This window comes from Saitoella complicata (genome assembly GCF_001661265.1).
Source record: "Saitoella complicata NRRL Y-17804 unplaced genomic scaffold SAICOscaffold_26, whole genome shotgun sequence".
Taxonomy (NCBI): domain Eukaryota; kingdom Fungi; phylum Ascomycota; class Saitoellomycetes; order Saitoellales; family Saitoellaceae; genus Saitoella; species Saitoella complicata.
Window position 1 is genome coordinate 203,093 of NW_017567017.1, and position 25,986 is coordinate 229,078.

The following is a 25,986-nucleotide window of genomic DNA, read 5'->3' on the forward strand; positions in this document are numbered from 1 at the left end:
TTGCAGATACTGCTCTTGTCGAAATCTGCTAAGGCCATTTCACGTGCGCGTATAGCAAACACCTCACCTCTTTCATACGGTAGAATTTCTGGCTTCGCGATTTCTGGATGATCCGAGAACCTAGCTGCGACGGCACACAGTGCGTAGAGCAGAGCCGGCGGTACGCGTCCTTCCTCCACCTTCTTCATGAAAGTAGGTCTGTGTAGAAATCCATACGTTTGGTTATAGAGCCGCGAGAAGTATAACAAAATCAGATGCAATAGTATATCTTTCCTCGGCGGCGGATAAAGCTTCGATGCACCGAGGTATTCGAGATCCATCCAGTCCTGCGGCGTAAAAGCGGATGGCGGTACTACATTTGGCGGCGGCAACATCATCGATTGAGTCGCCATTGCCTGTCGATTCAGAACAGGCGCGCCCATCGTCGGAATCGGCATGGGCACGTTCGGCGGCGTTCCTTGCGCAAACATGTTGTAACCTTCTCCCGCCGGCGAATCCAATCCATCGCGCCGTCCCGAGGGACGTCCACGGGAGTGCGTTAAAGGATCGTAGATACATTGTCGGTTGTGCTTTGCGCATTGAACGCATCCACCCTTGTCACCACTACACCTGATCTTGCGCTTCCGACAGGCCTGACACGCAAGAGGCAAGCGCTGCCGCCTCTTGCCAGCCTTCGTTAACCCCCACTCGGCGGTAGCCTCGTCATCATCATCGTCACGCTCGTCCGCAGAACCGAACTGCTGAGACCCTCCTCCTCCCGGGGAGATATCTGTTTGTTGAGCGCGTTGCTGATTTGCCGTCGGTATGCTCGGCAGGTTAGCCGAAGGAGGAGCGGCGGGGTTGTAGCGGATCTGGGGTGTTGTCGGCAGCTGTGATTGATCCATGCGATCTCGGTGTTGAACCAGATGAGATCGAGCTTCAGCGATGGGGTTAAGCCCAGAGCAATGAACGGTGCTGATTGTGTTGGTGTTTTTGGGATGAATCTCTCCGGGTCACGTCGCTCGTAGGAGAAGCGCGACTTTGCCCGGCAATGCATTTGGCCCGGCTGATTTAACCGCAATCACACCCGAGGCCATGAATGTCCAAAAACGATAGGAAAGGGACGTGAATGATAGGAAAGGAAAACTAAACTTCAAGATAAAACAATTACGGAATGCTTGTCCGGCTCGGTCCCGTGTGCCCTGGCCTTATGCAGCTAAGATTGTAAAACCCAGGTACCGTATATACTCATACACGGTCCCCGAGACGGTATTGGGAAAATCACAAAAACTCCTGATCCTAGGCATTGTCCCCAAACCATTCCAGTATGCTCGTGACTGTAAGCACCCTTGCTGTAGCTCGATACCCCGTTACATCAATTCATAGAGTCCGTTGTCCTCCGTCTTTACGCTGTCGTTCTCAAAGAGACCGTGCTCTTCTGAGAAGGCGTCGAGGGCAGCACTAGCTTCTCCGTCCCAGCCGAAGCCAGCTGAGCTGCCCTCTCCGGAGGTTGCGCCGAGGTTGTATCCTCCGAAATAGTCTGGCATTGAGCCGTCGTTCAGAGGGGTCTCGTCGAACGGCGTGGACAGCGTGCTTGAGAGACCGTCACCCAGGCGTGCATAGCTTCCTGGCGAGGCCATCAGATCGATATCGAGACCCTCAGGACTGAATGGGCTACTTCTTGAACCCTCGCGGTAGGCCTGGAAGTGGTCAATCGTCAAGTCAACCACCGGCGCCGAGGTAGAAGCAGGCGTGGGAGCGGAAGTAGGAGCATAGGTCTGAGGCGGGGCGAGTACAGGAGGGGCGAGAACCTGCAAGCGACGGTTCTTGAGGCTAGTTCCTTGAGAAATACCCATAGGGGCAGCAGATTCCAAGCCAGCAGACGCAAGACCCATCGGTGGTGACATCGGGTTCTTGTCCTCAGTCAGAGTCCACAACTGCTGATGAGCGGAAGAGCCCAAAAGCTGAGGCTGGTGCGCTTTGGAGAAAGAGCCCAGGTCACCAGTGAGTGCCATGGAGATAGCAGTCTCAGGATCAGCATCGCCGCCCTGTTTAGTCAAGAGCTCAGCGACAATCTCTCGCTCACGCATGTCATCACTCTCAGTCTTCGCCACCTTCCGACGAACAACCTTATCCTTCTTCTTCTTAGGCGCAAACTTGTACCCGGGGTACATCTGCTCATGCTCCTCTTTCGCCCGCTTCGCCAAGTCAGTGTAGAACTTTTTGGTGGCAGCGGTCTCATTACGCCAGAGTTGACCGATGATGCGGGAGATGGATTGGTGATTTTTGGAAGGGACTGCATGCTGTTTGTCGCGGCGGTAGAGCATGAAGGCGTTTAGGGGTCGCTTGGGGGTTAAGCGTTCTTGGTCGGCAAGGGCCTTGTGCGACTTCTTGCGGCTTGGGGAGGGGGAGGGGGAGACGGAGTAGACGCGTCCACCTGGGGTACAGGGCGACGAGAACACGCTCTGGAAATGTGGTGTCGATTGGAACACTTCCTCGAATTGAGGTGGAGGAGTAGTATACGACGCCGGTTGCGGGTTGTAAAAGGAGGTCGGCGCGGAGCTGGGATCAAGCGGAAGCGAGGCTGTTCTCGACATCGCGATCGATCCGACGGAGCTCGCGCGGCTGTTGAACGTCGCGGTGTTGACGGGCGACATCCCATAGTAATCCTGGGAAAACATCTCTGGTTGAGAGGACCAGCTCTGACTCATTGACATATCCGGAGGATGCATCTGGCCCTGATCCATTTCGAAGCTTCGTTGTTGAGGGAAGCCAGGAGTTGGAGGCTCGATCTTGAGGGAGAAGGGGAGATCAAGGGTGTTGTTGCCTTGGACAAGGAGAGGTGATCCGTTGGAGGAAGCACCGTAGATCCGCGGCTGTTGTTGCTGCTGCTGCTGGTGGTGGTGCATGTATTGTTGTTGAGGAGAACCCATGAACGTCATGTTAGGGTTGTGGAAGGTCTGTACCGGCCGGCGGTTCTGTTGGTGTTGGCCGTGACCGTAGGGAACCTGCATGGGCATCGTGCTCATCAGTGGCGGCGGAGTAGGCATTTGGCTCTTGAGCATCGATTAAGGTTCGGATAATAAATACGGTGATCAGATCCAATTGATCACTTGCTGATTGTTTCTTCGTGGACTGCTTGATTCGTGCGCGGACCGTTCTTTGGGAAGATGAGCTTTGTTCGTTCAGTCGGTCGATTCGCGATATTGCGTTGGACCCCTGTCGACAAGGATGCCTCTGCCGGGTATTTCGAATGGTGGCCGGAGATGTCTGACGCACGCACGGGCTGGTGTTTCGCAATAGAGAAGGTAAGCTTGCGGGTTTCGTGTATCACCAAAAGGTGTATTGATCCGGCGGAGTGCGCGAACGCTGAATATAGAGAGCTTGTCGGGGACACGGGGTTTACAATTGCGAGCCAGGATGCGAGTTATTGCCTTGATATATCTACCCAGCCATCAGCTAGAATACAGCAGCTGTATGGACCACCCTATCGATCGCGAGCGGCAGCAGGGTCGGCGCTACGGGTGCACACACGAGACCCGAAGTGGCACACAGATTGAGCCCAAGCTTCTTCCCGCCGGTGCCGCTAGCAAATACGCCAGGCGCCTGGCCGTTCTCCGATTTGGGACGATCCCTCCCGTTTCGTGGCGCTTGTGTGACATTGTCTAACCGACGGAGCCTATCTACGCTGCTCGAGCTCTTTCTGCGCGCCTTACTCAGTACTTCCCCTCCACCTTCTCCTACCCCCATTTCCGAAAAATTCTCCGGCAGTCTCATAGGAGGATTATCAAACACTTGTTACGGATTGTTGGGTGAAACCCGGGCAGAAGATCCTCCCGCAGCTGACCGCGTGGATAAATCAGTGTGGGTCGATTAGGTTGATGTAGCTTTGCACCGAGGACAGCTAGCAGCATAATGTGGCGCGAGCAAGTGACAACCGCACAGCGGGAGGAGCTTCTACCCTACGGTTGTGCTATGGCAAACAAAGGAAGTGGGAGAAACATGTAACACCAACCTCGCTTGATCTTGTTTGTCGAAATTGCGCACACGTGCCCGGCCATGACATGTGACAGCGCCCGTGCTCAACCCCCCTCAATTGACAGATGGATGGAGGTGACAGGCTTCCGGGAACGAGACCAAAGTCCGTCTCTTCAAGTCCGCAACTGGCCTTTTCAGATCGCCGTTGTCATTTACCGAGTGCGTGGGTGCTGTCCTCCTAGTAAGACAAGGCCTGCATTCAGAATTCTCCGCTGTGTCTGATGCACCGCTGGATGTAGGAAGGAAGCGTGCGCGCCGAAAATTGAACCACCATCACCTCACCCCCTGTCCCCGCTAGGGAAGATCACCCACCTCCACCGGTTCACAACGAGGATCAGAAGCTGCCACGTGTGAGGGTGATGGTCGCCCGGATAAAAGGGCAACGAGCATCATTGACGGGTTACGTTATGCCACGCACGCATTGCCCGATTTCGGGAACATCGAGATTCTTGGCGATCGGCGACGGGTGCAGATGACTCAATTCGCAGGATTATGCAAGCGTACGTCGGTCGGATATCTACCGAGCTTTTCTCCTCTAGCTACAGAAGACCCTCGGGACATTATCGGCTCGTGGGATGAAAAGAATGCCTGCGTTCGAATATTTTTGTGGATTTGTCGACATCACAACATCTGCTGAGAAGGAGTCGAGGTCCTTCTCTTTTCTGGTGACTGTTGCGCATCGTATGATCCTCGAACAACGCTTGCACATGCTAACGGCGCCACGGGGAATTCGCGCGCTCCAGCTGCCGCGGGTCGATCCTTCCGAGCAGCACCCACTTACATAACACCCGGTAACCGGGGAAAGTTACGTCCGGCAAACAGTCAGCGAGGATCTACTTTTTGTGACCGCGAGGATCTGCCCATGCGTGCGTTTACCTACAGGTCCACGCGTTGACCTCCTCATTTGCTCTGATGGAAGATCATCGAAGTCCCTCGGGTTTGGCCGTGTGTAACATCGTCATCATCACGACAGCCTCCTGCGGAACGTAAGGATGCATGATTCACGGTGCAGGAGTTCGGGGAAGTAATTGACCCGTTGGGATGAGAAGGTATTGGATCTGGCTTGAGATATCGGTGATACGAAGTGGAAGGTGAGGCTGGGGCTTGAAGATCAAGGCTGAAGGCTGGAAGGTGGAAGACGGAAGCTGCCTTCCGGCGGTTGAGGGCGGTTTAGGCTGAAGGCTGGTTTGGCCTGCCGTGATTGACTGCAGGAGTTCGTTTTTGAGTTCACAGCTCTTCGAGTGCTTGACGACATCAATGATTTGCAACTGACAGCTCGCGTGTGAAAGCTGTGAGAGATGAGGTCAGATGAAGAAGAAGGTTTGACTTTGCGTTCTGTTTCAATCGGCGCAAGGCCCTTCTTTAATTCCCGATATTGACCACTCTATTGATCAAGCTGTGAGGAGGCCCGAGAGTCGCGTCCAAATGATTGGACACGCGTGACATGTGTGGGAATATGCGCAGCCTTGGCCGAATTGAGAGTACCCTATATGTTGATGGGTTTGCGAGACGGCAGACCAATTGCTGGTCCATCCTCGACGTGAGCAAATATGGCCGAGCGACGGCTTCGGCATCGCGTGAGTGGTAGCATACAACCGCAAAGTTGGGCGCAAGAGGATGTGAACAGTGACTCGGTCCGTTACCTTCAGTCATTGTGGCCGGTTCGACATTTGTGTTCAGGTCCTCGCAAAGGTTGGAGCTTATCACACTTCTCAGGACCCTCATGTGCATGTTGGTCGAGGTAATTAGACTTCGAATTAGCGATTCATGCATCTCCGCATTTTCCACGTCAAGCGGTTCCGTATTATGTACCAGCTCCGGTACGATGCACGGTCGCCCTGGTACTCTGGATAACACGGGCCCCTGACGAAAGGAAGTGAGGCTTGGTACCCATTCCTGGCCTTTAATAAGCGACGGAGGAGGATGTAGAAGCATTCGTATGACCCTGATGAACATCTCAGCTTGACGTACTCCTCACAGCTGCAGTGGAGACTCCTTTTAGTTAACAAGAGCGTGAGAAAATGCGTTTCTTATTAAAGTTTATCTCAGACTCGGCAATGGCGGCTCTACAGCAGGCCCGCCAAGCACGGCAAGTCTGGCGACGATGGGCCGTGATCTCATCGTGCGTGCTCAAGAGGCGCGAATGGACACCACACCAGAAAATAGACACCTCAAACGTCGACAAGGAGAGAACCGATTGAGTCCGAATCAAAGATGTATAGCTCTCCATGGCCTTGCGTTAACTGGGCGTATGGTACGGCGGAGAGGGAGGGGTGGTGGGGCCCGCCGAGCGCGACCATTGATTGGTGTGAGGAGAATTATGTGATTTCGTCGTTTATTGCGGAGTTTATCAATACCACTACAAATCTTGGGTTTAGTATGCGCTCTTTTAGTCCTGTGTTCGTAGGAGTTTGCTGATGGTGGTGCGCAGTGGTCCTCGCTCTTTTCCTGATTGTGAACACCATCAAGCAAGGTCATGAAACACGAATGATCATCACGGCACTGGGTTTCATGCTCGTCGGTCTGGGCTCCTTTCTGTTCCATGCGTCGCTATTATACAAGTACCAGCTCCTCGATGAGTTACCGATGGTGTACAGTACATGCATTCAAGTCTGGTCAGTATTCGAATACGAGACCTCAAAGACCGTCAGTGTCTTGATCGGCCTAGGAGTCTTCGCAATTGCTGCGATCGTTACTTTCGTCTACCTGATCATCCTCGACCCAATGTTCCACCAAGTTGCATATGCCGCGCTGTCAGTTGCGGTTCTGGGCCGTAGTATTTGGCAAATGTATAAGGAGGTCAAGCCAGCCAAGTCACGGAAGGAATTGTTGAGAATGGTTGTTACTGGAATCTCTTCTTTTCTTTTTGGATTCCTTTTGTGGAACATCGACAATGAAGCTTGCTCGACGTTGAGGAGTTGGCGCCACGTCGTTGGTATCCCTTGGGGTTTCTTGCTTGAGCGTATGCATTCCTCCTATGGCTCGATTTGATGAATGCTAATGGATGAAATAGTCCACGGATGGTGGCACATCTTCACCGGCCTCGGTGTGTACTACTACATCGTCTTTCTCGAGTACCTCCGCATTCACCTCCTCGGCACCCAAGATCAATTTGCCTGTATATGGAGTATCGGCGGTATCATCCCCCACGTCGACCGCATCAAGCCAAAGCCAACCAAATCCACGGCAAACGGCTTCATTGCCAATGGCCATGTATCAAACGGTCATGCGAAGGCGAGGACCACACAGTCGGAGACACGGACTCCGCAAACACGGAGTAGGACAAGGAAGGCTTAAGACGGATGGTTATGGGTCTCTGACGTTCTCTTTTTGCATATGGTATAGAGCTTGACTCGAGGAGGTTATGTGCAGCTTGTTTCGTGTGTTCGGCATTGTATCACGTGAAGCTTCTTGTATTTGATAGTATTTGGGAATACGTAGAACGGCAATAGAGGTATGCATTCTTCCACACGTTATCTGACGTATTCGTGAGTGTTGCTCTAGCAGGTGCTTCGATATACACCGGTCATCCTCAGCAGATGAGTGTTACAACGTTACGGTTGAATAAGCGGTGTGCCGCTCGCGACTGATAGGCAGGTGCACGACTCCCGGGCTCCATAATTCCATCAGTGGGTCAAAGGAAGAAAGTATGGATCTGTATCAAACCGATTCCGTAAGGTTTAGACATTGAACTATCCTGAAACATGACGCTTCTGCCCGTGGGAACGTGTACGTGCACGGTACGCAGAATTCCGCACTGCTTGCTACGTAACTTCATATCCCTACCGGGAACGTCCATTTCTCTAACACTTCTAAGCTGCAGACGATGTTACGTTGATTGACGAATTCCTGATTTTTTCGCGGTGGGAAGAACAAATGGTGCTGTGGCACGATAACACCCATGGTTTAGCTTCAGATACCGGGTTATGGTCGACGTCGGACAAATCTCAAAGCTGCACAACGTTGCTCATGAATAGTCTCTTGTACCTTGTAGAAGCTAGAGTGAGTACACGTAGGATCAGAAGGTTATTGTGAATGAGTCTATCACCGTCTATGTCTATGTCTACCGTAGGCCTCTATGCTGTGTGCAAAATTCTTGACGCGGCGCATTTTACCGCCTATCTGCGCGAGGATAGTTTCATGAACCCCCCCATCTTCGTAGACAAGGCTTGGAAGGGCGATTTCAGGGGAGACATTGATAGATCAGACTCTTAGAAATCGATAGATGTCCTCGAAACGCGTGTAGTACCGTCTCTCATAGAGTTGTGACATTAAGAAAGGTTTCGGCATAGGTGCATGATGTTGCATGAACATGCGTGAAAGCAACGAAAACACTCTCTGGACCCACAAACCTCAAAAACTGTTAGAATCAAAGAAACCACACGTAGAACTTGTTCATCTAAGCTCCCTTTATCTCATGGAACCCGGAGCTGCATCCCTAGTGGCTTCCAGGGTCCGTTTCTTTCTTAAACCTGAAACCACCTTTTCAGCATGAAGCGACTGAGGGAGGCCTTGTGGCCCAAAACCGGTGGCACGACATGATTGCTAAGGATAGGTATGATCAGTTTGAACCCTTACTCGACCTCCGAGGCCTTTATCTATGTTGTTTTAGGGTTTTTTGTCATATGGAGTTTGCGATTCGCGCGCACATGGGAAAGTTACGTCAAGAATTTTGCACACAGCAGTATACACACACACGTGCCGAGTACTTCCTCGATACTGGACCCCGAAATTTCTGACGATGCCGCTGACTATCATTCGATCCCTACCAAGTTTCATTCCTGTCGCCGAGCACCAGGCTGAAACCCCTGCTACTTTCGACATCGAATCCGCACCTCCTGTGCTACACCACCACGAAGCACCATGCACATTCCTCGTCGAAGATCCTTCGGGCACTTTGCCTATCGTCAATGAGTCGAAGGGTGGCGTTTACGTGAATTCGCATAACTTGCTAGTTTGGAACGCAGAAGAGCCTAAGGGAGTTGAGGTACCATACAGAAGTATAACGTTGCATGCTCTGCAACGCGGAGACGCGCCTTGCATCTATTTGCAGCTCTCATTGTCGGGCGGAGAGGACGAGATGGAGGATTTTGTTGAGGTCAGAGTGGTCCCGGAAGACGCATCTCATTGTACGATCCCTACAGCTCCAGTCATCTTGCCAGGCCGCTAACGATGTATGATAGTGGATGCCATCTTTGCGGCTCTTTCGGCCTGCGCGTCACTACACCCAGATCCTCGAGACGACGATGAGGAAGATGGGGATGATCTTATGGGAGAAGGTCATCAATGGTTCACTGCGGATAATGTGCATGAGTTTGAGGGTGCGACTGCTATTGACGTCAATGATCAGTTCGAGGATGAGGAAGTGGGACAAGTACGCGCAAGAGAAGAAGATGGCGAAGAAAGAGAAAGAAAATGGAAACGAACGGACTGAAGTTGCTTGAATAAGGAAGGGTGAATGTCGTTAATTTGAGCGAGGAGATCTGAGGTTCAAGAGGTTTCGAGGCAGATGTCTGCGTTGGCGGCCAGAGAAACCGGACGTGCTACTTCTTACGCAATAAACTGACAGTGGTAGACAAGAACTGATTAGTTTCATCATATAAGATAATAAAATTCCAGTTTCGCCCATGGAACACGTGACTCACCGAGGACGTTACGTCGGGCCAGGCACCCACGTACGAGGTCTCGAGCTGGATACACGTACGGCACTTTACACTCGTCGCACATCGCAATGGCATCAAAACCTCAGACGCAAACAAGTATGTGGTTAGCTTCAGCGTGATGTCGAGCGCTTCGCTAACACGACCGCAGTTGATCTCTCTCAGCTCGGCCTTCAGCAATTGGTATGGGTGTAACACGATGTCGTTGCCAGGCAGAAGCTAACACGCCATACAGTCTGAAGTCAAGAAACAACTCGATGAGGAGCTGGAACATCTTACGAACTCGTTTACACAACTACGTTTAGCGCGCCAGAAGTTCCAGGACTGTATCGCCGCGATTCAGGCAGGGATCAAGCCTGAGAATGAGAGTACGCGGATTCCGGCCTGGCCCTTTCGGTATTGATCTAACATTCCGATCTGCAGACAAAGATATCCTCGTACCACTGACATCGTCTCTGTACGTCCCCGGAAAACTCACCGAGCCGGATGCTGTCATTGTCGACGTTGGCACAGGATACTACGTCGAGAAGACCAGCGCGGATGCCACCAAGTTCTACCAGGAGAAGTGTAACTTCATTGAGACCAATATGAAGGAGTTGGAGAAGGTGGTACAGCAGAAGAGTGCGAACCTTCGTGCGATTACGGAGGTGATGAGTGAGAAGATGCGTATGGGTCAGAGCGCGTTGAAGCAAGAGGAGGCAGAAGCATGAGAGCTCTGAACACTGGAAAAAGTAATCGTCAAGGGAGGAGGATGATACACTCAATATACCAGCTGCAGAGCGGTTACTTTACATCAGTCATCGTCGTCATCATCTCCGAAGATGCTAGCAAAGACATCGATGGCGGGTCTTTCTGCCTCCAGTGCCTTATTCCTGTCAGAAGGCAGTTCCCTGGCTTCCTCAGCTTTCCGCTTCTCCTCAGCTCCAGCTTGCCTTCGTGCTTGGTCTTTCCGTTGCTTTTCCTCAACAGCTTCCCGTTGTTGACGAGGCATATCCATCAACAGTCGATCCACAGAAGCCTTGTCGACCAGGTCTGGCGCCTGTTTAGGCGGAACCGCGCTTGGACCGCCTGGGTGAGGGTCCTTGACACCAAAACGCTTGCACAACAGACGCATGGGGTACCAATCTTCCACTTTCCGTGTCATCATTCCGTACATGCCAACCTTAGCTGCTTCCTCCGCGGTGTCCACCTTCTTCTCCACTGGGCCTCCCTGCCGCAAGACTTCGATGTTCTCCAATGTCTCTGCTGATAGCGCAGATGAAGTAGACGACGTAAAGCGTTTTGCCATCATACCTGATATAGGCCTGAAGACAATCGCGACCCTAGTGAATTCATCGATTTCTCGTAACGCACAATCCGGTGGAATTTCCGGACGCATTTTCGCGCACCATTCCAGCCATGCTCTGTACCTGCTCTGCTTTGCCAGATCCTCCGCGTATGGCATGAAGTTGCCTTTCAGTGCCTGTATTGCTGTTTCGGCATCAACAGACGGTTTTGCGACAGCATTTCCAGGCGTCCAGAGCAGTGCTGACGCTTGTTTTTCTGACATAGCCTGGGGGAGATCAGTCTTGCCTGTGACATTGACCAGACGTGCACGGGCTTCAGGCGTTAGGAAGTCGAAGACACTCTTGCCGGGAAGAGGGGCTTCACCGAGCAATGCTCCTCTATCTCTTGCTGACAATTGTTGCCCAGCAGCCGCTGTCGAGAGCGGAAGTGCAGGCATATTTGCGGTTCGTACGACTGATTTGGGTTCCCATCCTTCTGGCATTGACGGTGGTGGGAACATCTTCTCGTTCATCAATGGGGTGTCGACCAATACAAAGCCTGGAAGAGGCGGCAGCGAATCATGGCATCTCCGGCTTGACGTTGCGTTGGCAGTAGATACCTTCTTGCTCTTTGGGATGAACGCATGTCTTGCAGCAGCACTCACAGCTCCACTGGCTTTGAGTACTGCAGCCTTCTTCTTTTCACCACCAAGCACCCTATCATATCTCGTCTTCGGGATGATAGTGTATGGGTCTTCGTCTTCTTCCCCATCCAGCTCATTAAGTACACCGACTCCAAAGCCACTTTGCCTTTCAGGTTTCGACGAAGTCTCCCTGACGGGAGGTGGTGGAGGCGGCACGACAAGACCAGGCGATGCGGCATATCCTAAGCCTTGTGTTCCAACCTTCTTGTCGAACGCGATGAGAGTGGTGTTCTTCGGCGCAAAGGTCTTCCCCGCCGCAGCTTCCTCCCTTGCCTTCGTTACTCGCGGCCCAATACCCGTACCTTCACGCCAACCCATTTTCTTCAGCAGTTTCGTCCCGATGGATTGCGTCTTGGGCGCAAAGATGTCGTCGAACAAGTCTCGCGAAGCAAGTTCAGCTTCTGTGCCAATCCCGCTGAACGATTCTTTCGTGGAAACCTCTTGCGCCTCGCGTAGATCTGCTAAATCTTCCTCATCCATGAAATCTTCTACGCGTTGCGTCGTCTTGGCTCTCTCCGTCCGTGAACTCTTGAAGGTGCTCGGCGACCATCCTGTTTGTTTCTATCAGCAAATGTAGACCAAATGTAGAACCTGGATAAGGATAGACATACCTTCTTTTGATCCGACTGTATTGAAGTATCCGGCACTAAAGCCTCCCGTGAAAGCACCATGAAACCTCTTCCTTCCTCGCTCATCTCGTGCTTCTTGTTGCCAGACAGGAACGTAACTGCCGTCGTCCCTGGTCGAAGGATCTGGGGGTAATGGGGTTCCAAAATGGATATACGGGTTGGCAGACCCGCCTTCAGGTGATCTCGGTCGCTTGCGATGGTACATGAGGATGGAGAAACTGCATGTAGAGTGTTTACTGCGTGAAGTGTACGACGACTGCAGTTGGGGCCAACCTTAATTTGGCCCTGTATCGTAGACATCATTGACAGACGGTATTAATGAAGGTGTGAAAAAGAATGCAAGTAAACATTAGTACTCTAGAAAAGTATAAGCCCGACCAATAAACCTTTCCTCGAACAACCGTCCCATGATATAGCAAAATAACCCCACAAATGACAACAGTGTGCAACCACCCCGTTCGCATCTTTCATTTCCGCTCCAAGTACTGCGGCTCAACACCTCATCTGGTCCGCGAGTCATTTATTTCACCCCCAACACACTCAACTCCAATGTCCACACTCTCCTGATCCAGACCTTCACCCTGCCATATTTCACTCCCTCAACTCCTTCCAACTCCAATCCGTCCCACCAACACTTCCTCGCAGGCTTTCTCCAGAACAGCAAAAGTTTCTGTGCGGTGCTCGTCACGATACCGCCAGGCGTAGCACCCACTGCACCGCTCTGGTCCTTCAAGTCGGCAAGGGCAACGGAAGAGATACACGCCTTTCTGGGTTCGAGCGCACGGTGGCCCCAGTCGTCGTCTTGTCCGAATCCAGAGGAGCATAGCATGTCGATAAGATGCTGCTCAGCGCTGACACCCTGAGAGGTTGCCTTCATCTTGAGGCCGGCAAAGATCGAATTTTGCTCAAGGAGATGAGCAGCACATGCACGCTTGAGAGCGAACATCTCTTCCTGAGGAACAGGTGCTGACGTTGGTGGGATGACATAAAAGTCAAGGTCTTCGCGGAGGACGATGATAGCCGGTTTGCCCTGCAGAGATGGTAGGGAAAGGAGGGATGATCCCGCAGGTTGCTGTGCCGTTGCGTGAAAGAAGTCCAAGATATATCGTAGACACTCTGGGTCGAACTGTATGCGCATGTTTAGTGCATGGATTCCAGAAAGGGTCAGAATGTACTCACGTCAACATGTACCATCTCGCCTTGCTCAGCTGCTCCATGCAGAGCAGCATCAAGCATCATTCCATTCGGGAAAAGGCACAAGAGTACACTTTCCGGCAGACTCATAAGCTCGTCCCTGCTGATCTCGAACTGTACCCCTCTTAAATCCATGAACAGGTTCCCTGAACCGATTGTAGATTCAATTGCATTGGGACGGTACTGAGTGGCCGAAGCCTGGGTGATAGGAGATGACGAAGTAGCCATGAATGTGAATGTAGGAAGAGGGTCGGTAGGCGGGGTATATGCTGGTAATTCGTCGTCAAAGGACGGTGCCGACGCGTAAGAGGAGGAGACGTCGGAGGTGTGAGAGCTGGCGGTATGGGCAGGTATGTTTGCAGAACTTGCCGATGTACGCTGAACGAGTGTAGCAGAGAGTCTCTACGAGCTTGCTCCTTGAATGCCTTTTGGTTGGTTGTTCTTGTTATCAAGTTGTTTACGTCCGACGCATTCAACTCCGCACCCCTGACTCAAGTCCCAAACTCAAAATCGAGCGAGTACAGTAATCAGCGAGAGCGACAAGAAGATCTGATCCGCAACATCTCATACCTGGTACCTCCTTCCTTCTCAAAAATGACGAGCACAGCCTTCTCCATGAGGGCCATCACCCGTGCCTCCTTCAGCGCAGCAGCCTTCCGCCAGATCGCCCCTCGCACCGGCACCCGCACCCTCGCTACCAAAGCCGTCTCCCACCCCGATCCCTCCGACACCTCCGCATCCGCAAAGCTGATCGAGCAGCACAAACCCTATGCTTTGACAACCTACGCCCGCCCCAACCTTGTCTTCACCAAGGGTGAGGGATGCTATGTTTGGGATATGGAGGGGAGGAAGTACATTGATTTCACCGCCGGTATTGCTGTGAATGCTTTGGGACATGGTGATAAGGAGATTGCGAAGATTGCGTATGAGCAGGCGCTCGAGTTGATCCATGTTTCGAACCTGTACCATAACAAGTGGGCTGGTGAGCTTGCGAAGACTTTGGTTGAGACCACGAAGGAGCAGGGGGGTATGCATGGTGCCGCCAAGGTCTTCTTTTCGAACAGTGGATCGGAGGCGAATGAGGGTGCTATCAAGTTTGCCCGTAAAGTTGGAAAGATCGTGGGCGGAGAAGACAAGATCGGGATCGTGTCGTTCAAGAACGCCTTCCATGGCAGGACCATGGGTTCTTTGTCCGCGACTCCCAACCCGAAGTACCAAGCTCCCTTTGCGCCCATGGTCCCGGGATTCTCTGTCGGAGAGTTCAACAATGTTGAACAAATCAACACCCTCATCACCGAGAAAACCTGCGGCGTCATCGTCGAACCCGTCCAAGGTGAAGGTGGAATCTTCGCCGGTTCGGTCGAGTTCCTCTCCGCACTCCGCAAACGCTGCGACGAAGTCAACGCCGTCCTCATCTACGACGAAATTCAATGCGGTCTCGGACGAACCGGTGACCTCTGGGCTCACACTATCCTCCCCAAAGACTGTCATCCAGACATCTTGACCATGGCCAAACCACTGGCGAATGGAATCCCGATTGGCGCAATCATGGTCAACAACAAAGTCGCTGACGCAGTCAAGATCGGAGACCACGGTACCACTTTCGGCGGAAACCCCTTCGCGTGCCGTATCGCCCACCACGTATTCACCCGCCTCGCGTCCCCCTCCCTCCAATCAAACGTCCGCACCATGTCCACCATCCTCAAATCCAAACTCGAATCATACCAGAAGAAATATCCGACCCTCATCACTGACATCCGTGGCCGTGGATTATTGATGGGGATGCAGCTCGCTATTGATCCCACGCCGGTCGTGGGGTTGGCGAGGGAGAGGGGGTTGTTGATTATTACGGCGGGGAACAATACGGTTAGGTTTGTGCCGCCGCTTGTTATTACGGAGAAGGAGTTGGAAGAGGGGTTGAAGATTGTTGAGGAGGCGCTTGGGGAGATGGCGAAGAACATGTAGATCATTTGAGAGAAAGCTGGGACCGGAAAGTTCCTGAGGCATTTATAGAGGCTGAAAAGCGGGTATAGGCGTAGCATATTACACGGAAATGTAATATACCATCGGGAATCTCATACTATTTTTGAGCTTGATCGACCTTCTGAAGCCGAAGGGCTCAACCTTTCAGCGTGGGACTGAAGTCCGAGTGGTCGCTTGCTGCTTCCGAAACCAGAAACGTCGTTCACCGTATATCAAATATGGAAATGGAGGCACGGGTTTATTGAGACTATATGACTACGTAACTCTCTACAATACGTATCTAGTTATAGAACGACCTGACTCGACCAGCCGATGGCGACGAGAAAAGGACGGCGAGCAATGCGCATGCAATTGCAATAGAAAAATGTGTATTATATGCTGGATGGAAGCAGACAAGTAGCTGCTATTGGGTATGCAAAACGTGGAAAAATTAGGATATAAAGAATCCGGACCAAGCCCATACCGGACATACACGTAAAACCACCGTAGCGATGGATGATGTTTTTTTCCTCTCTTCATGAACATTTCCCCGATCAATATTGTTCCAATCGTCATCAATTTAGAGCTTTAGCTCTCCCAGGATCTTCGCAGCCATGCTCTTGTAATGCAGGAAATCACCAGCAACCTTCTTGAACTGCACGCCGTACAACCCCAACAACGGCACCTTAACGACATAAACCTCGAAATGCAAGACGAGCTCACCGCCGGGACCTCTGGCCTCTTCATCATCACTTCCAGAACCGAACATCATTGAACTTCCGCCACGGTTATGGCCATTGGAGAGGCGTCGTCGAGACCTGCCTCCGTTCGTATCCTGTACACTGGACAGGTCGATTGAAGGACTATGATAGCAGTTGAATCCACCTTTAATCTCGCGGTACTTGACATCAAAGCGGTCAAGCACGCGAATGAGATCGGCGCGGATGACTTGAGGGGATTTCGTACTCGTCGTGTTGACCGAGAACAATCCCTTCAAGAACACCGGCTTGAAATTGTCACCGTTGCTCGGCGACCTCGACAACCCACCATCTCCAGGGGTATTCGGCGACAACCGCGAAGTACCAGGACTGGGTCGCTGCGCATGCCCCATAGACTTCGCACGACTTGCACCGACGGTGCGAAGTCCTCCCTGTCCGTTCGCAGTCATATTCTCAGGAACCGCAGACAAACTTGCCTCCCTGTAGGGGCTCGGTGGACTACGGAACTCCAATCCGCGAGCCGACAGAGGCGCAGGCGGTGCAGCCTTTCCATTACCAGACATCGAGGTGGATCGGTGTACCCCAGTAGCGCCTGCCTGAGGAACCGAAAGTAATCCGTCTTCGGTCACAGCACGCGCTGCATCCGAGTCTCGCGACCTCCTTCCAGACAAGCTCTTCCTCGGCGGTGCGATATTCTCGACTGGCAAGGGAGGTAGAGGAGCCTGATGGTCATAACCAACACCAACCATAGGACTGGGCGGCGTGCTCTTACTCTTATCTCCACGCTTCGTACTCAATCTCCTCAACAATCCACTTCCAAAGCCACCACTCTTCTCCTTGGGTGGTAGTAAAGTCTGGTTCGTAGTTGTTGGCGGCGGCCTGAAATTCGGTGCAGGTGGTGGTTGCAATGTGACGTTGCGCATAGCATTGACCACTTCCTCTTCACCATGGGTACGGCTTCGAGCACGCGGAGTACTCGTACTTCCTGACCTGCCAATTGCAGCCTTGACAGGGGATGCAATCTCGTAGGACATGTCATTGGGATGCGCCTCCGCAGGGATAGGAATCTGTGGTATGGGCATCTCAGCAGCAAGCGACTGCAGAATGCCTGTTGCCCGGTCTTCTTCATGTGCCTGAACCCGTTGCTGACGTTCGCGGACGAGGAAGTAAATGGAGATCAGAGGGTGAAACGCGTTGACGGGGTCCAGGACCGGCATGGACGGATCCAACAAGTTCAGGAACCCAGCCGTCGTTGGCGAACCCGCTGGACTGGATAACGACGGGTTTGATGACTTGCGCTGAAACCCACCGAACGAGAACTTCTTCTTCTCCAGTGATGGTGAAGGAATGGCACCTTGATAGTACGCCTTCAACGCATTCCTGTAATCCTCGCTCTCCAACACGTCCACCAACTTCCGCTCAATCTCATCCTCCGCACCAAATTCAAACCCATGCATTCCCTTAATAACCTCTGGATCCAACTGCTGTGTCGTAAGCGGCTGCCGCGGTGGCAGGTAATTCTCCATAGGTGTGTCATAACCCCTCAACATCCATGGGTGACTGACGATCTCACTAAGCGATGCTCTCTTCAATGGATCCACCACCAGCATACGGGAAAGCAGATGCTTGCATTCTGGAGACAAGTAATTGGGGTAATCAACGATACCGCGCTTAATCTTGGCGTGTAGTGCTGGCATGCTCTGGTCGTCAAAGGGGACTTTGCCGCATACCAAGACGTACATCACGATACCGAAACTCCAAACATCGACTTCCGGACCAGTGTATGCTTTGGCATTCAGGAGCTCGGGCGCCGCGAAATACAGAGAACCGCAGAATGTTGACAAGTGTGACTTTGGCGAGTAGAGGTTCGACAGCCCAAAATCGATGAGCTTGATATTTCCGTTCTTCGAAATGAGGATGTTTTCGATTTTCAAATCTGTCCCCACAAGTTAGCCGGTGTATTCGAAGGACTATCATCTGTTAGCTACCTCGATGCACAATAGAGTTCTTATGCAAATAATCCAGCGCACTCCCAATCTGCCTCGCAAACTTCCTCGCCTGCTTCTCTTTCAGCTTTCCATGACTGATGATGTAATCCAACATTTGTCCTCCATTGACATATTCCATAACCATGTAGTAGTGATTCGACATTGCTTCAACGGATTTCATGCCGCAGATGAAGGGATGTCGGATGAGGGTCATCATTGCTGCCTCGCGGACTGTACGGACTTCTTTTGCGTCGTCAGCGGGTGCTGGTGCTGGTTTGGGCATGCCGGAGGATGAGGAGTAGTTTGTTCTCGGTCTTGTCTCCGTTGCTCGAGGGATGATTTTAATAGCGACCTGTATGCTTGTCAATCATCGGGTCACCCGGTCATTCGTTTGAATAGCATACCTGCTCGCCCGTCGCTTGATGGGTCGCCAACTTGACTTTTCCCATACTCCCCGCACCAATCGTCTTTCCAAGAATATACTCCCCTAACATCTTCCTCTTTTTCTGCGGTAATCGCTCCGGATGCCCGCTTGCCCCGTTATCATGCGGTACCCTGGCTGCTGGTGCCAAGTCTTCGACTGTGCTGACCGACGGTGGTGCATTCGCCGGACCGGCCAAAGCTCCTCTGTGCCCATTGTGGTACTGTGATGGTAAGGGAGCCGTCATGGGCATACGCGCACTCCCAGTTGACGACGGCGTTGGTATATTGATGTCGTGCGTATCGATTGGTGGTGGTGGTGGAGGACGCGAACGAGACCGTGGTCGGGGAAGGACGAGGTCGCCTATCGGAATTGGCGGAGCGGAGGTTGTTGTTGGACCTGGTACTGTTGACATGATTTCCCGGCGTCGATCCCGTGTTTGGAGTTCTGATACAAGGCGTGCAGTTGCGGTGTGCTCAGGTGTCTTGCACTGTAAGACAAATCCGTGCAAGCAGTCGGAGGGGTGAGTAGCCCAAGAGTTGGAAGTGATAAAGTCGAAGAGAAGCCGATGATATATACACGACGGATGGTATACGCGAACAGTCCGTTGACTCGTTCCTCCAGAATGCTGGTGGTCAGTTCTGCAGCACTCGCAGAAGGCTGGGCACCGCGAAGCAGCCCCGATGCAGAATGAAGTCAATCGACCGGCCCGACATGAAAATCCGACGGCAACAGAAAACCACCGGGTATAGCAGATATTTATTGATAGTGAGAAAAGCTTGTGCGAAATGATGTGTCATCTGTCTCCCTTTTCCCCCCCCGAAAGCTACAGCTTGAGGCCCTCCTTCTTCGCTTCGTTCTTGATCCAGTCACGGACTTTCGGATCCTCGCAACTCTCCAACGGCGTGCATCCATCCTTGTCCGTTCTGTCTGGCCATGCGCCTGTAGTCATTGTCAGTATTGTGTTCTTTCGTCGGCATGATTGTCGACTCACCCTTCTTCAACAGCTCAATCGCAGCCTCGCCATGCCCTTCCGCGCACGCGTGATGCAGCGGAGTCATATTATGGTTGTCTGAGGCCTGCAATGGCGCCTTGTGCTCTAAGAGCAGGTTGATGAGAAAGACCGAGCCGATGGCCGCGGCACGGATGAGAGGTGTTTGTCCGGCCTTGTCCTTGGTCTTGACATTTGCAGGAGGTTCGTGTGAGAGGAGGAGTGGGACAAGCTAGGTTCGCAGTTAGCCACTGATTTGGACGATGGAAAGGTGGACGTACGTCTAGACGCTTCTTGGATACTGCGTAATGCCTAAACAAGCCGTGAGTAACACATCCCATGTTGGCCCGCCATGATCAGTCAGAACTCACAAGGCAGTTTGTCCACCATGACTCTGAATGTTCACATCCACTTCCGGGTTTTGGAGGAGCTTCTTCGCAATCTCATCCTGTCCCGCCGACACCGCAATCATCAAGGGAGTCCTGGTTGCGAAGTTAGACGTATCCCCATGCACACTCGTGAGTTGAAAATACCATCCTGCTCCCTCTGCAATGTTCAAGTCCACGTCCTTCTGCTCCAAAAGCATATCGACCACCGCGACATGGCCGTGAGAGCATGCCCAGTGAAGCGGAGTACGACCTATCACACCAAACGACGCTGTCAGGATCGATTGAAATAGACAGGCCAGAACTTTTCGGACGCACCATCCTATCCCAACAGTGAGCAAACATGTCGAACAAGGCAAACACCAAGAGGACGTACCTCATCCTTGACGTTCAACGATAGCGGATCCTCAGCCAAGCACGACGCAACAACACGCTGATCACCCTCGATAGCAGCCTTGTGAATTGATGCTGACATCTTGTCTCTTACGATTCCGAGATTGTTATTGCAACTGGGGAATGTCCGGGGGCGGGGAGGATATATACGGAGCACGTGCCCCTGCAGCCTATCCGTAAAAACTTGGAAGGACCGAAACTGAAAAAAAACGGACAACGAAGGGATCAAAGATGTCGTTGAAGGAAGAAGTCGACTCCCTCGCAGATGCCTTGGCACAGGCTTCCATCCCTGACAAGATCGAGGGAACGACCTCGAAGAACTTGGAGTTGTTCGAGTTTGACAAGGAGACGAAGAGCCGTAACATCCGCGACGCTGTCGGTCCGCACGTTTCCGGCGCTTTTTACCGAGTGAAGTGGTTGAACGACACTCACGCCGTCCTCATCTTCGATTCCGAGGAGATCGGTACGTCTACCCCCCCCCTCCGCGCTCTTCACTATCATTGCTTAACCCTTTGATTTAGCTGCCAAGGCCCTCGCTTCTTACTGTGCTCTTCCCGAGTCCGAGCGCCCCCTCACCGGCGGTATCCGCTACTACCTCGAGCCCCTCCCCGACCGTCAACCCCCTCCCGTCGACTCCCCCATCGGTCGCCGCTATGTCTCCCCCGCTAAGCGCATGCCCACCATCGCCACTACCCAGCCTGTCATCCACAAGAACCCCTTCGCTTTCCTTGACGAGAGTGGCGAGGTTGTCGTTCCCAGCTCCCCCTCCCCCGCCTCCCCTGCCTCCCCCTCCGGATCCCGACCCGGTACTCCTGAGGTTAGGCCACAGAAGACGGATCAGGTCGCTAGGAGAATGATCGCCAATGCGCTCGGCGTCAAGGTTGAGAGGACCCCGGAGCAGAGGGCGTATGATAGAACAATCTTGGAGCAGGCTAGGAGACGGAAGGAGGAGGATAGGAAGAAGAAGAAGCAGCCTGTTTTGGACGAGGATGGTTGGGAGATTGCGTAGATGCAGTGTGCACATAAAAAAGGAAGAACCTAGGATGTATGTTATTGTTTGGCGTTTTTGGTTTTTTAATACGGGTTAATTTCACTTTTTGTATAGTAATGAATGGGACAATTAGAACTTCACTCATATATTCGTAATCTTGTTGATCATTGGATCATGTCAGAGGTCTATCTTTAGGTGGCATCCGAGGTGTCCAGCTCTCGGCAGGCCCTCCGCCATCTTCAGACCCACGACCACGACCACGACCCCGTCCTCTAAACCGCACTGGCCCTCCTCCGAACCCTCCCCTTGATCCTCCTCTTCCACCCTCGCGGCCTCCACGTCCTCTTCTAAATCCTCCTCTCTGTCCTCCTCTTTCACCTCCATGCTCTCCATTACGTGGACGTATGGGACTTTCCCCTTCCTGCTGTATTCTTTCTGCAAACGATTTCTTCCGGAGTGCTTGTTCCTCCTGTACTTCTAATGCAAATCTCTTCCTGAAACCGTGTGTCTGATGAGTTGGTTTCGTTCCCTCATTCACGCTCCAGAAGACCTTCTCTCCAACTGTTCCAACGAATCTTAGTCTTTCTTCTTGTGGGATTTCCTCCCAATGTGTGATAGTGTTCGATTCGAAGGGCTTTGCGTCGAGATCACGCCGTGCGGCGATTGTGAGGTGAGCGTGCTTGTTAACTGTGTAGAATGGTGCTTTCTCGTCGACGGGTTCCACTCTGACAGCGAATACCCGGTTTTTGATTAAACCCCTAGCCACGGTCTCGAACTCCAATTGATACCCCAATCCACCTGATTTCTTCAATAGCCAATTGGGATGTGCATGTTTGGGAGTTATGGTGATGTGGTCGGCATATGTGGACCATCTGCCCGGATCCCCTTCTGGGATTGCCGGCGGTGCGAAATGCTTCAGCAGATGTTGCTTGTCCTCGTATGTCAGGAGGTAGCCGGTGAACAAAACTCGACCTTTCCACACGTGCAGTTCGTCCCACGGAGAGGCAGCCTCACGGTTGTTGTCATTAACCATAGACCGAATAAGCTCAATCTCCTTTTCCTTTGGCAAATACCTCGTAGTTGGTGGAACATCGATCACCTCGACTTCCAGTGGCTCCTTCCCTACCGAGTTTTGTACAATTGCTTCCCCCTCGAGGAACTCGCGGAATGCCGTTGCATGATGCGGCCGGTCTTCATAAACCTTTATTGACTGCGTTTTCGGAAATGTGCGTAGTGTATCAGCCAAGAAAGCTTTCTTGAACTCAAGGGTATTCTCGAACTGTTCCACTGGCATAGACGGCTTTAGCGAGATGACATCGAACTCAAGCTGCTTCGAGTTCAATATTCTTGATAAGAGCGGCGTATACCGCTTGCGTCCTCGACCTGTTAGGAGCACCGTCAAGGCATGTTTGTCCGCCATGGAGCTTCGTGCTCGGTCGACGACGTCTTCATTCCAGTGTCCCTCCCATGCACGTTTCTCCTCCACGTCTGGCCCTTCTCCAGTGGCGGCCAGAATACGTGGGTCATGCCACCATCCTCCTTTTCCGCCAAAGCCACTATCCGAAAAAATCATGCCTATTGTGGCTCCATCCCAAAGGTCATGTGTATTTGGCAACGGTGTCTGGAAGAGTGTGTTGTCGAAGTCGAATACGTTTACGCGCTGGATATTTGATAGATCCGGAAGGCTGCGAACCTGATCGTCCCATCGCTTCATGTACTTCTCGATGTTAGCCGCCATTGTGTCGCTGCGGATGTGTAAAGGTCGTATTCCGCAGGCTTGAGAGCGGTAAAGCGGCGTGATGACAACCCTGCTGTCGAAGGCAAGTGTTCGACGTAATATCGACGATGGATTGATTGTATGCGCCAGTAAAGGCCTTATCATGTGTATGCTAGGATTTCAGCACCTGTCGCAGTTGTGAAATGCCGTTGCCTCACAACTACGTCAAGCTTCATTCATACAAAGGCCATCACGCATACGAATCCGATCAAACTTTAAAAATTGGAAGGCCAGATATATTCAAGAAATGCTATGCTTACAGAAATCAGCAAATTACGCCAAACTCCCAACCAAGAATCACTTTTATCGTTTCGCGTTCAACTGTCCCACCAGTTCACTGATTTGCTCCTTGTACATCTCCTTGATTTCCTTGACATCCATACGTAATTCCTGCAACGACTCTTCCTTCTCACCCAGTAGCTCCAACGCCGAGTCGTATCGCGTCTGGAGCGTTTGTAACGCCTGTGCTGTCTCCTCCAATTGTGACGCAACACTGCGCTTTTCTTCGAGTTCGCTCAAGAGCTGAACGCACTCTTGCCTCGCTGCTTCACGCTCGGAGGAAATATTCGCAATCTCTTCCCGCAGCCCGGTAAGCTCAGACTCAAGACGCCGCACGTTTGCGGACATGCGTTCCATAATCGACACGCTTGGTCCGGGACCAATGTTGGTTGACACACTCATCTGATCGCGTGGAGTGCGTGCGTGCGGCGACCTCGGAGTTTCTGGAGATACATCGCGGTCATCTTCCCAATCGTGATCCGGGATCGTCTCGTGCGCAGGGGTGTATATGCGGCCCGAGTTACGTCGAGGGAAGGACTGCTGCCATGATTGAGGGTTTGGCGACTTCGGCAGGTTTATCATGAGATCTGAGGTAGAAGACGTGACCCGTCGTGAGATAGGTGGCACAGACGGTGACATGGGTGCGGTAGGGCTCAACATGCGGTCGAGCATGGGCGGTGAGTTATACTCTTGTTCCCATTTGAGCTTGTCCTCTTGCAGTCGAGATTGCAAATCCGCCTCCGCATCCTTCTTGAGCTTATCCAACTCAGCTATTTGTTCATCCCTTGCCTTTTGTGCCGATTGAAGTTCATTTTCCAATTCTTGTACCTTGTTGCTGTGTCGCGTTTGGCTCTCCTGCATCGTCTCCAGATCATTCTCAAGCTGCGCAACCTTGGTCCTCAACTCGTCGCTCTCATCCTCAAGATCCCGCACTTCGGCCTTCGTATCCTTCAGCTTCTTTCGGAGCTCGGCTTCCTTCTTCACCCATTCTTCCTTCTCCTTCTCCAACGCCGCAGTCTTGTTGAGCATTGCGCCTTCCAGAACTCTCCAGTTTTCCCGTGCGACCGACTGTTGTGTCTGGAGCATCTCGATCTGGCGCATTAAACCAACATGTGTATCCTTGTTGAGCGCAGCAGCACTTGCCTCCTCGGCACGAGAGCGCATGACCTCAAGCTTTTGCTCGAGTCGTACGATCTCAGTTCGAAGTTCATCTTCTGTCGTGCGAGCGCGTTCGGCGTCCCGAGCCATCTTTGCGCGAAGTTCGGACATGGCTGCTTCCGCGTCATCCGCTGCTTTGGCCGCCGCGCTCTTCGTCCGTTCAAGCTCAGCGCGGAGACCGGTGCTGACCGCTCGTTCAGATTCCAAAGCGGCAGTTTGGACGCTGCGAATTGCTTCAACGGCACGTGCCCTGGCTTCGCCAAGCTCGGCTCGTAGCTTTTCGGCATCATCTCGGTATTTGTCGCGTTCGGCACGGGTTTTGTTCAGTTCGTTCTCGGTTTTGGCATATGTCTTGATTCGCTCGGTTTGTAGACGCTCGACGTCTTGACTTGCCTTCAATTTCTGCCGTACGTCTGCAAGATCCTTCTCAATCTTCTCCTGTCTCCTCTTTGTGTCCGTAAGAGCTTTCTCGTCGTCCATCGCCTTCTTGCGCAGGGCTTTGATAGTCGTATTGAGCTGTAGTTCCTTCTTCGATAGCTTCTCTCCTTCTTCCAACAGTGCCTGAATCCGCTCATCCCGTTCGGCAAGCTGACTAGAAACGTCGACCCTCTGTGCATCACTCGAGCTCCTAGCATTTAATTCAAGCTCCTCGATTCTCTTTGCTGCCGTTTGTCGTTCCTCCTCTCGTTTCGCCTCGGAAGCTTCCAACGCGGCGCGTAACTGCGCAATGATCTCCGAGTCTTGCTCTGCGTTCGCAGGTTCTTCTTGAAGACCTTTGACTTTTTCTTCGACACCATTCTCCATATGACTTTCCGTCGGTTCGTGTTCGGAAGAAGATGAGGCAGGTCGTGTCTGCGGTGCTGACTCTTGAGGCGTGTGAAAGTTGTCGGTATGGGAGGAAGGCGATGGGAGATTTGGAGTGGCTGCACCTGACTGAGCAGCAGATAGAGCTTCTCCCATGAGAGGAAGAGCAGCAGCAATAAATGTTGGTAGATCGGGTGTTGACGAAGGTTCTGTCGATTGGGTGACGGCGGAGTTCATGTCGGTGGTCGTAACTGCCAAGTCTGCCGCACTTTCATCTCCTTCAATGTTTACGTTCACGCCTTCACTTGTCGAGATGTCTCTCTGCTCAGATACCTGCGTTGTTTCATTCTCCTTCACTTCCACACTCGGTGCCTCCACCTTGACTTCCGCCGTTTGTGAGCGCTGACTGTCAGTACTCCTCCGTGGCTCTGCCGACGGCGGTCGCTGTACATCCAAGCTGCCCCTCGGTGAGCCAATGCCTCCATTCTGTGGACTGACAGCCTTTCCTCTTGCCAAAGCCATGGCCAACCTCTCCTGCATGGTCATCCTCCCCGTTGATGGTGCGGGCGACGGTGTCGATTGCTCCTTCTTCAGTACAGGCGTCGCTGCGGTGCTATCCAGAGCTCGATCCAATTGATGTTCAACGTT

General features: G+C 52.4%; 13 protein-coding genes across 13 annotated transcripts; 5 read left to right on the forward strand and 8 right to left on the reverse strand.

Annotated features, from left to right (window-relative positions):
• Positions 1 to 1,302: 1,302 nt before the first annotated feature.
• Positions 1,303 to 2,021, reverse strand: SAICODRAFT_31967 (uncharacterized protein; the record flags this gene model as incomplete). Its single annotated transcript, XM_019168069.1, has 1 exon — positions 1,303 to 2,021. A coding segment is annotated over exon 1 (640 nt), but the record flags the coding sequence as incomplete, so codon positions are not given.
• Positions 2,022 to 2,117: 96 nt separating this feature from the next.
• SAICODRAFT_49560 (high mobility group box) lies at positions 2,118 to 2,324 on the reverse strand (the record flags this gene model as incomplete). The annotated part of the gene is made up of 1 exon (XM_019168971.1): positions 2,118 to 2,324. A coding segment is annotated over one exon (207 nt), but the record flags the coding sequence as incomplete, so codon positions are not given.
• Positions 2,325 to 6,162: 3,838 nt separating this feature from the next.
• On the forward strand, positions 6,163 to 7,411 carry SAICODRAFT_97236 (putative alkaline dihydroceramidase Ydc1). Its single transcript, XM_019172090.1, has 3 exons — positions 6,163 to 6,394; positions 6,449 to 6,979; positions 7,031 to 7,411. The coding sequence occupies exons 1-3, from the start codon at positions 6,232 to 6,234 to the stop codon at positions 7,312 to 7,314; spliced, it is 978 nt and encodes a 325-aa protein (XP_019021547.1). The 5' UTR covers positions 6,163 to 6,231; the 3' UTR covers positions 7,315 to 7,411.
• Positions 7,412 to 8,726: 1,315 nt separating this feature from the next.
• SAICODRAFT_21673 (uncharacterized protein) lies at positions 8,727 to 9,664 on the forward strand. The gene is made up of 2 exons (XM_019166451.1): positions 8,727 to 9,146; positions 9,201 to 9,664. The coding sequence occupies exons 1-2, from the start codon at positions 8,759 to 8,761 to the stop codon at positions 9,449 to 9,451; spliced, it is 639 nt and encodes a 212-aa protein (XP_019021548.1). The 5' UTR covers positions 8,727 to 8,758; the 3' UTR covers positions 9,452 to 9,664.
• Positions 9,665 to 9,748: 84 nt separating this feature from the next.
• On the forward strand, positions 9,749 to 10,387 carry SAICODRAFT_37239 (Prefoldin alpha subunit; the record flags this gene model as incomplete). The annotated part of the gene is made up of 4 exons (XM_019168551.1): positions 9,749 to 9,776; positions 9,829 to 9,860; positions 9,913 to 10,045; positions 10,101 to 10,387. 4 exons carry the CDS (start codon positions 9,749 to 9,751, stop codon positions 10,385 to 10,387), a joined length of 480 nt encoding a protein of 159 aa, XP_019021549.1.
• SAICODRAFT_31971 (DUF1604-domain-containing protein) lies at positions 10,148 to 12,510 on the reverse strand (the record flags this gene model as incomplete). Its single annotated transcript, XM_019168070.1, has 2 exons — positions 12,258 to 12,510; positions 10,148 to 12,197 (listed from the first exon to the last, which is right to left on the reverse strand). Coding segments are annotated over exons 1-2 (1,946 nt in total), but the record flags the coding sequence as incomplete, so codon positions are not given.
• A 285-nt stretch (positions 12,511 to 12,795) lies between these two features.
• On the reverse strand, positions 12,796 to 13,697 carry SAICODRAFT_27644 (uncharacterized protein; the record flags this gene model as incomplete). The annotated part of the gene is made up of 2 exons (XM_019167046.1): positions 12,796 to 13,401; positions 13,455 to 13,697. The coding sequence occupies 2 exons, from the start codon at positions 13,695 to 13,697 to the stop codon at positions 12,796 to 12,798; spliced, it is 849 nt and encodes a 282-aa protein (XP_019021551.1).
• A 304-nt stretch (positions 13,698 to 14,001) lies between these two features.
• SAICODRAFT_97247 (acetylornithine and succinylornithine aminotransferase) lies at positions 14,002 to 15,546 on the forward strand. The gene has a single exon (XM_019172091.1). The coding sequence runs from the start codon at positions 14,064 to 14,066 to the stop codon at positions 15,432 to 15,434; it is 1,371 nt and encodes a 456-aa protein (XP_019021552.1). The 5' UTR covers positions 14,002 to 14,063; the 3' UTR covers positions 15,435 to 15,546.
• Positions 15,547 to 16,011: 465 nt separating this feature from the next.
• SAICODRAFT_61806 (Pkinase-domain-containing protein) lies at positions 16,012 to 18,632 on the reverse strand (the record flags this gene model as incomplete). The annotated part of the gene is made up of 3 exons (XM_019169863.1): positions 16,012 to 18,086; positions 18,139 to 18,490; positions 18,543 to 18,632. 3 exons carry the CDS (start codon positions 18,630 to 18,632, stop codon positions 16,012 to 16,014), a joined length of 2,517 nt encoding a protein of 838 aa, XP_019021553.1.
• A 547-nt stretch (positions 18,633 to 19,179) lies between these two features.
• On the reverse strand, positions 19,180 to 20,344 carry SAICODRAFT_173247 (ankyrin). Its single transcript, XM_019165784.1, has 6 exons — positions 20,313 to 20,344; positions 20,084 to 20,258; positions 19,922 to 20,032; positions 19,832 to 19,862; positions 19,554 to 19,782; positions 19,180 to 19,501 (listed from the first exon to the last, which is right to left on the reverse strand). The coding sequence occupies exons 2-6, from the start codon at positions 20,134 to 20,136 to the stop codon at positions 19,386 to 19,388; spliced, it is 540 nt and encodes a 179-aa protein (XP_019021554.1). The 5' UTR covers positions 20,137 to 20,258; positions 20,313 to 20,344; the 3' UTR covers positions 19,180 to 19,385.
• Positions 20,345 to 20,522: 178 nt separating this feature from the next.
• On the forward strand, positions 20,523 to 21,353 carry SAICODRAFT_31974 (uncharacterized protein). The gene is made up of 2 exons (XM_019168071.1): positions 20,523 to 20,792; positions 20,851 to 21,353. The coding sequence occupies exons 1-2, from the start codon at positions 20,561 to 20,563 to the stop codon at positions 21,336 to 21,338; spliced, it is 720 nt and encodes a 239-aa protein (XP_019021555.1). The 5' UTR covers positions 20,523 to 20,560; the 3' UTR covers positions 21,339 to 21,353.
• A 6-nt stretch (positions 21,354 to 21,359) lies between these two features.
• On the reverse strand, positions 21,360 to 23,043 carry SAICODRAFT_85113 (uncharacterized protein). The gene has a single exon (XM_019171390.1). The coding sequence runs from the start codon at positions 23,032 to 23,034 to the stop codon at positions 21,493 to 21,495; it is 1,542 nt and encodes a 513-aa protein (XP_019021556.1). The 5' UTR covers positions 23,035 to 23,043; the 3' UTR covers positions 21,360 to 21,492.
• Positions 23,044 to 23,324: 281 nt separating this feature from the next.
• SAICODRAFT_97259 (uncharacterized protein) lies at positions 23,325 to 25,417 on the reverse strand. The gene has a single exon (XM_019172092.1). The coding sequence runs from the start codon at positions 25,336 to 25,338 to the stop codon at positions 23,401 to 23,403; it is 1,938 nt and encodes a 645-aa protein (XP_019021557.1). The 5' UTR covers positions 25,339 to 25,417; the 3' UTR covers positions 23,325 to 23,400.
• Between the last annotated feature and the right edge of the window lie 569 nt (positions 25,418 to 25,986).

Bases quoted from the DNA above. Each gene is read 5' to 3' on its own strand.
- SAICODRAFT_31974 (XM_019168071.1), top strand. From the start codon at position 20,561: ATGTCGTTGAAGGAAGAAGTCGACTCCCTCGCAGATGCCTTGGCACAG. The intron at 20,793-20,850 runs GTACGTCTACCC...CCTTTGATTTAG, and splicing joins CTTCGATTCCGAGGAGATCG to CTGCCAAGGCCCTCGCTTCT.
- SAICODRAFT_97247 (XM_019172091.1), top strand. From the start codon at position 14,064: ATGACGAGCACAGCCTTCTCCATGAGGGCCATCACCCGTGCCTCCTTC.
- SAICODRAFT_85113 (XM_019171390.1), bottom strand. From the start codon at position 23,034: ATGAAGCGATGGGACGATCAGGTTCGCAGCCTTCCGGATCTATCAAAT.
- SAICODRAFT_97236 (XM_019172090.1), top strand. From the start codon at position 6,232: ATGTATAGCTCTCCATGGCCTTGCGTTAACTGGGCGTATGGTACGGCG. The intron at 6,395-6,448 runs GTATGCGCTCTT...GGTGGTGCGCAG, and splicing joins CACTACAAATCTTGGGTTTA to TGGTCCTCGCTCTTTTCCTG. The intron at 6,980-7,030 runs GTATGCATTCCT...TGGATGAAATAG, and splicing joins TTGGGGTTTCTTGCTTGAGC to TCCACGGATGGTGGCACATC.
- SAICODRAFT_173247 (XM_019165784.1), bottom strand. From the start codon at position 20,136: ATGCTTTTGGAGCAGAAGGACGTGGACTTGAACATTGCAGAGGGAGCA. The intron at 19,783-19,831 runs GTACGTCCACCT...CTGCGAACCTAG, and splicing joins TATCCAAGAAGCGTCTAGAC to CTTGTCCCACTCCTCCTCTC. The intron at 19,502-19,553 runs GTGAGTCGACAA...CAATGACTACAG, and splicing joins GATTGAGCTGTTGAAGAAGG to GCGCATGGCCAGACAGAACG.
- SAICODRAFT_21673 (XM_019166451.1), top strand. From the start codon at position 8,759: ATGCCGCTGACTATCATTCGATCCCTACCAAGTTTCATTCCTGTCGCC. The intron at 9,147-9,200 runs GTACGATCCCTA...GATGTATGATAG, and splicing joins CCCGGAAGACGCATCTCATT to TGGATGCCATCTTTGCGGCT.
- SAICODRAFT_97259 (XM_019172092.1), bottom strand. From the start codon at position 25,338: ATGGAGAATGGTGTCGAAGAAAAAGTCAAAGGTCTTCAAGAAGAACCT.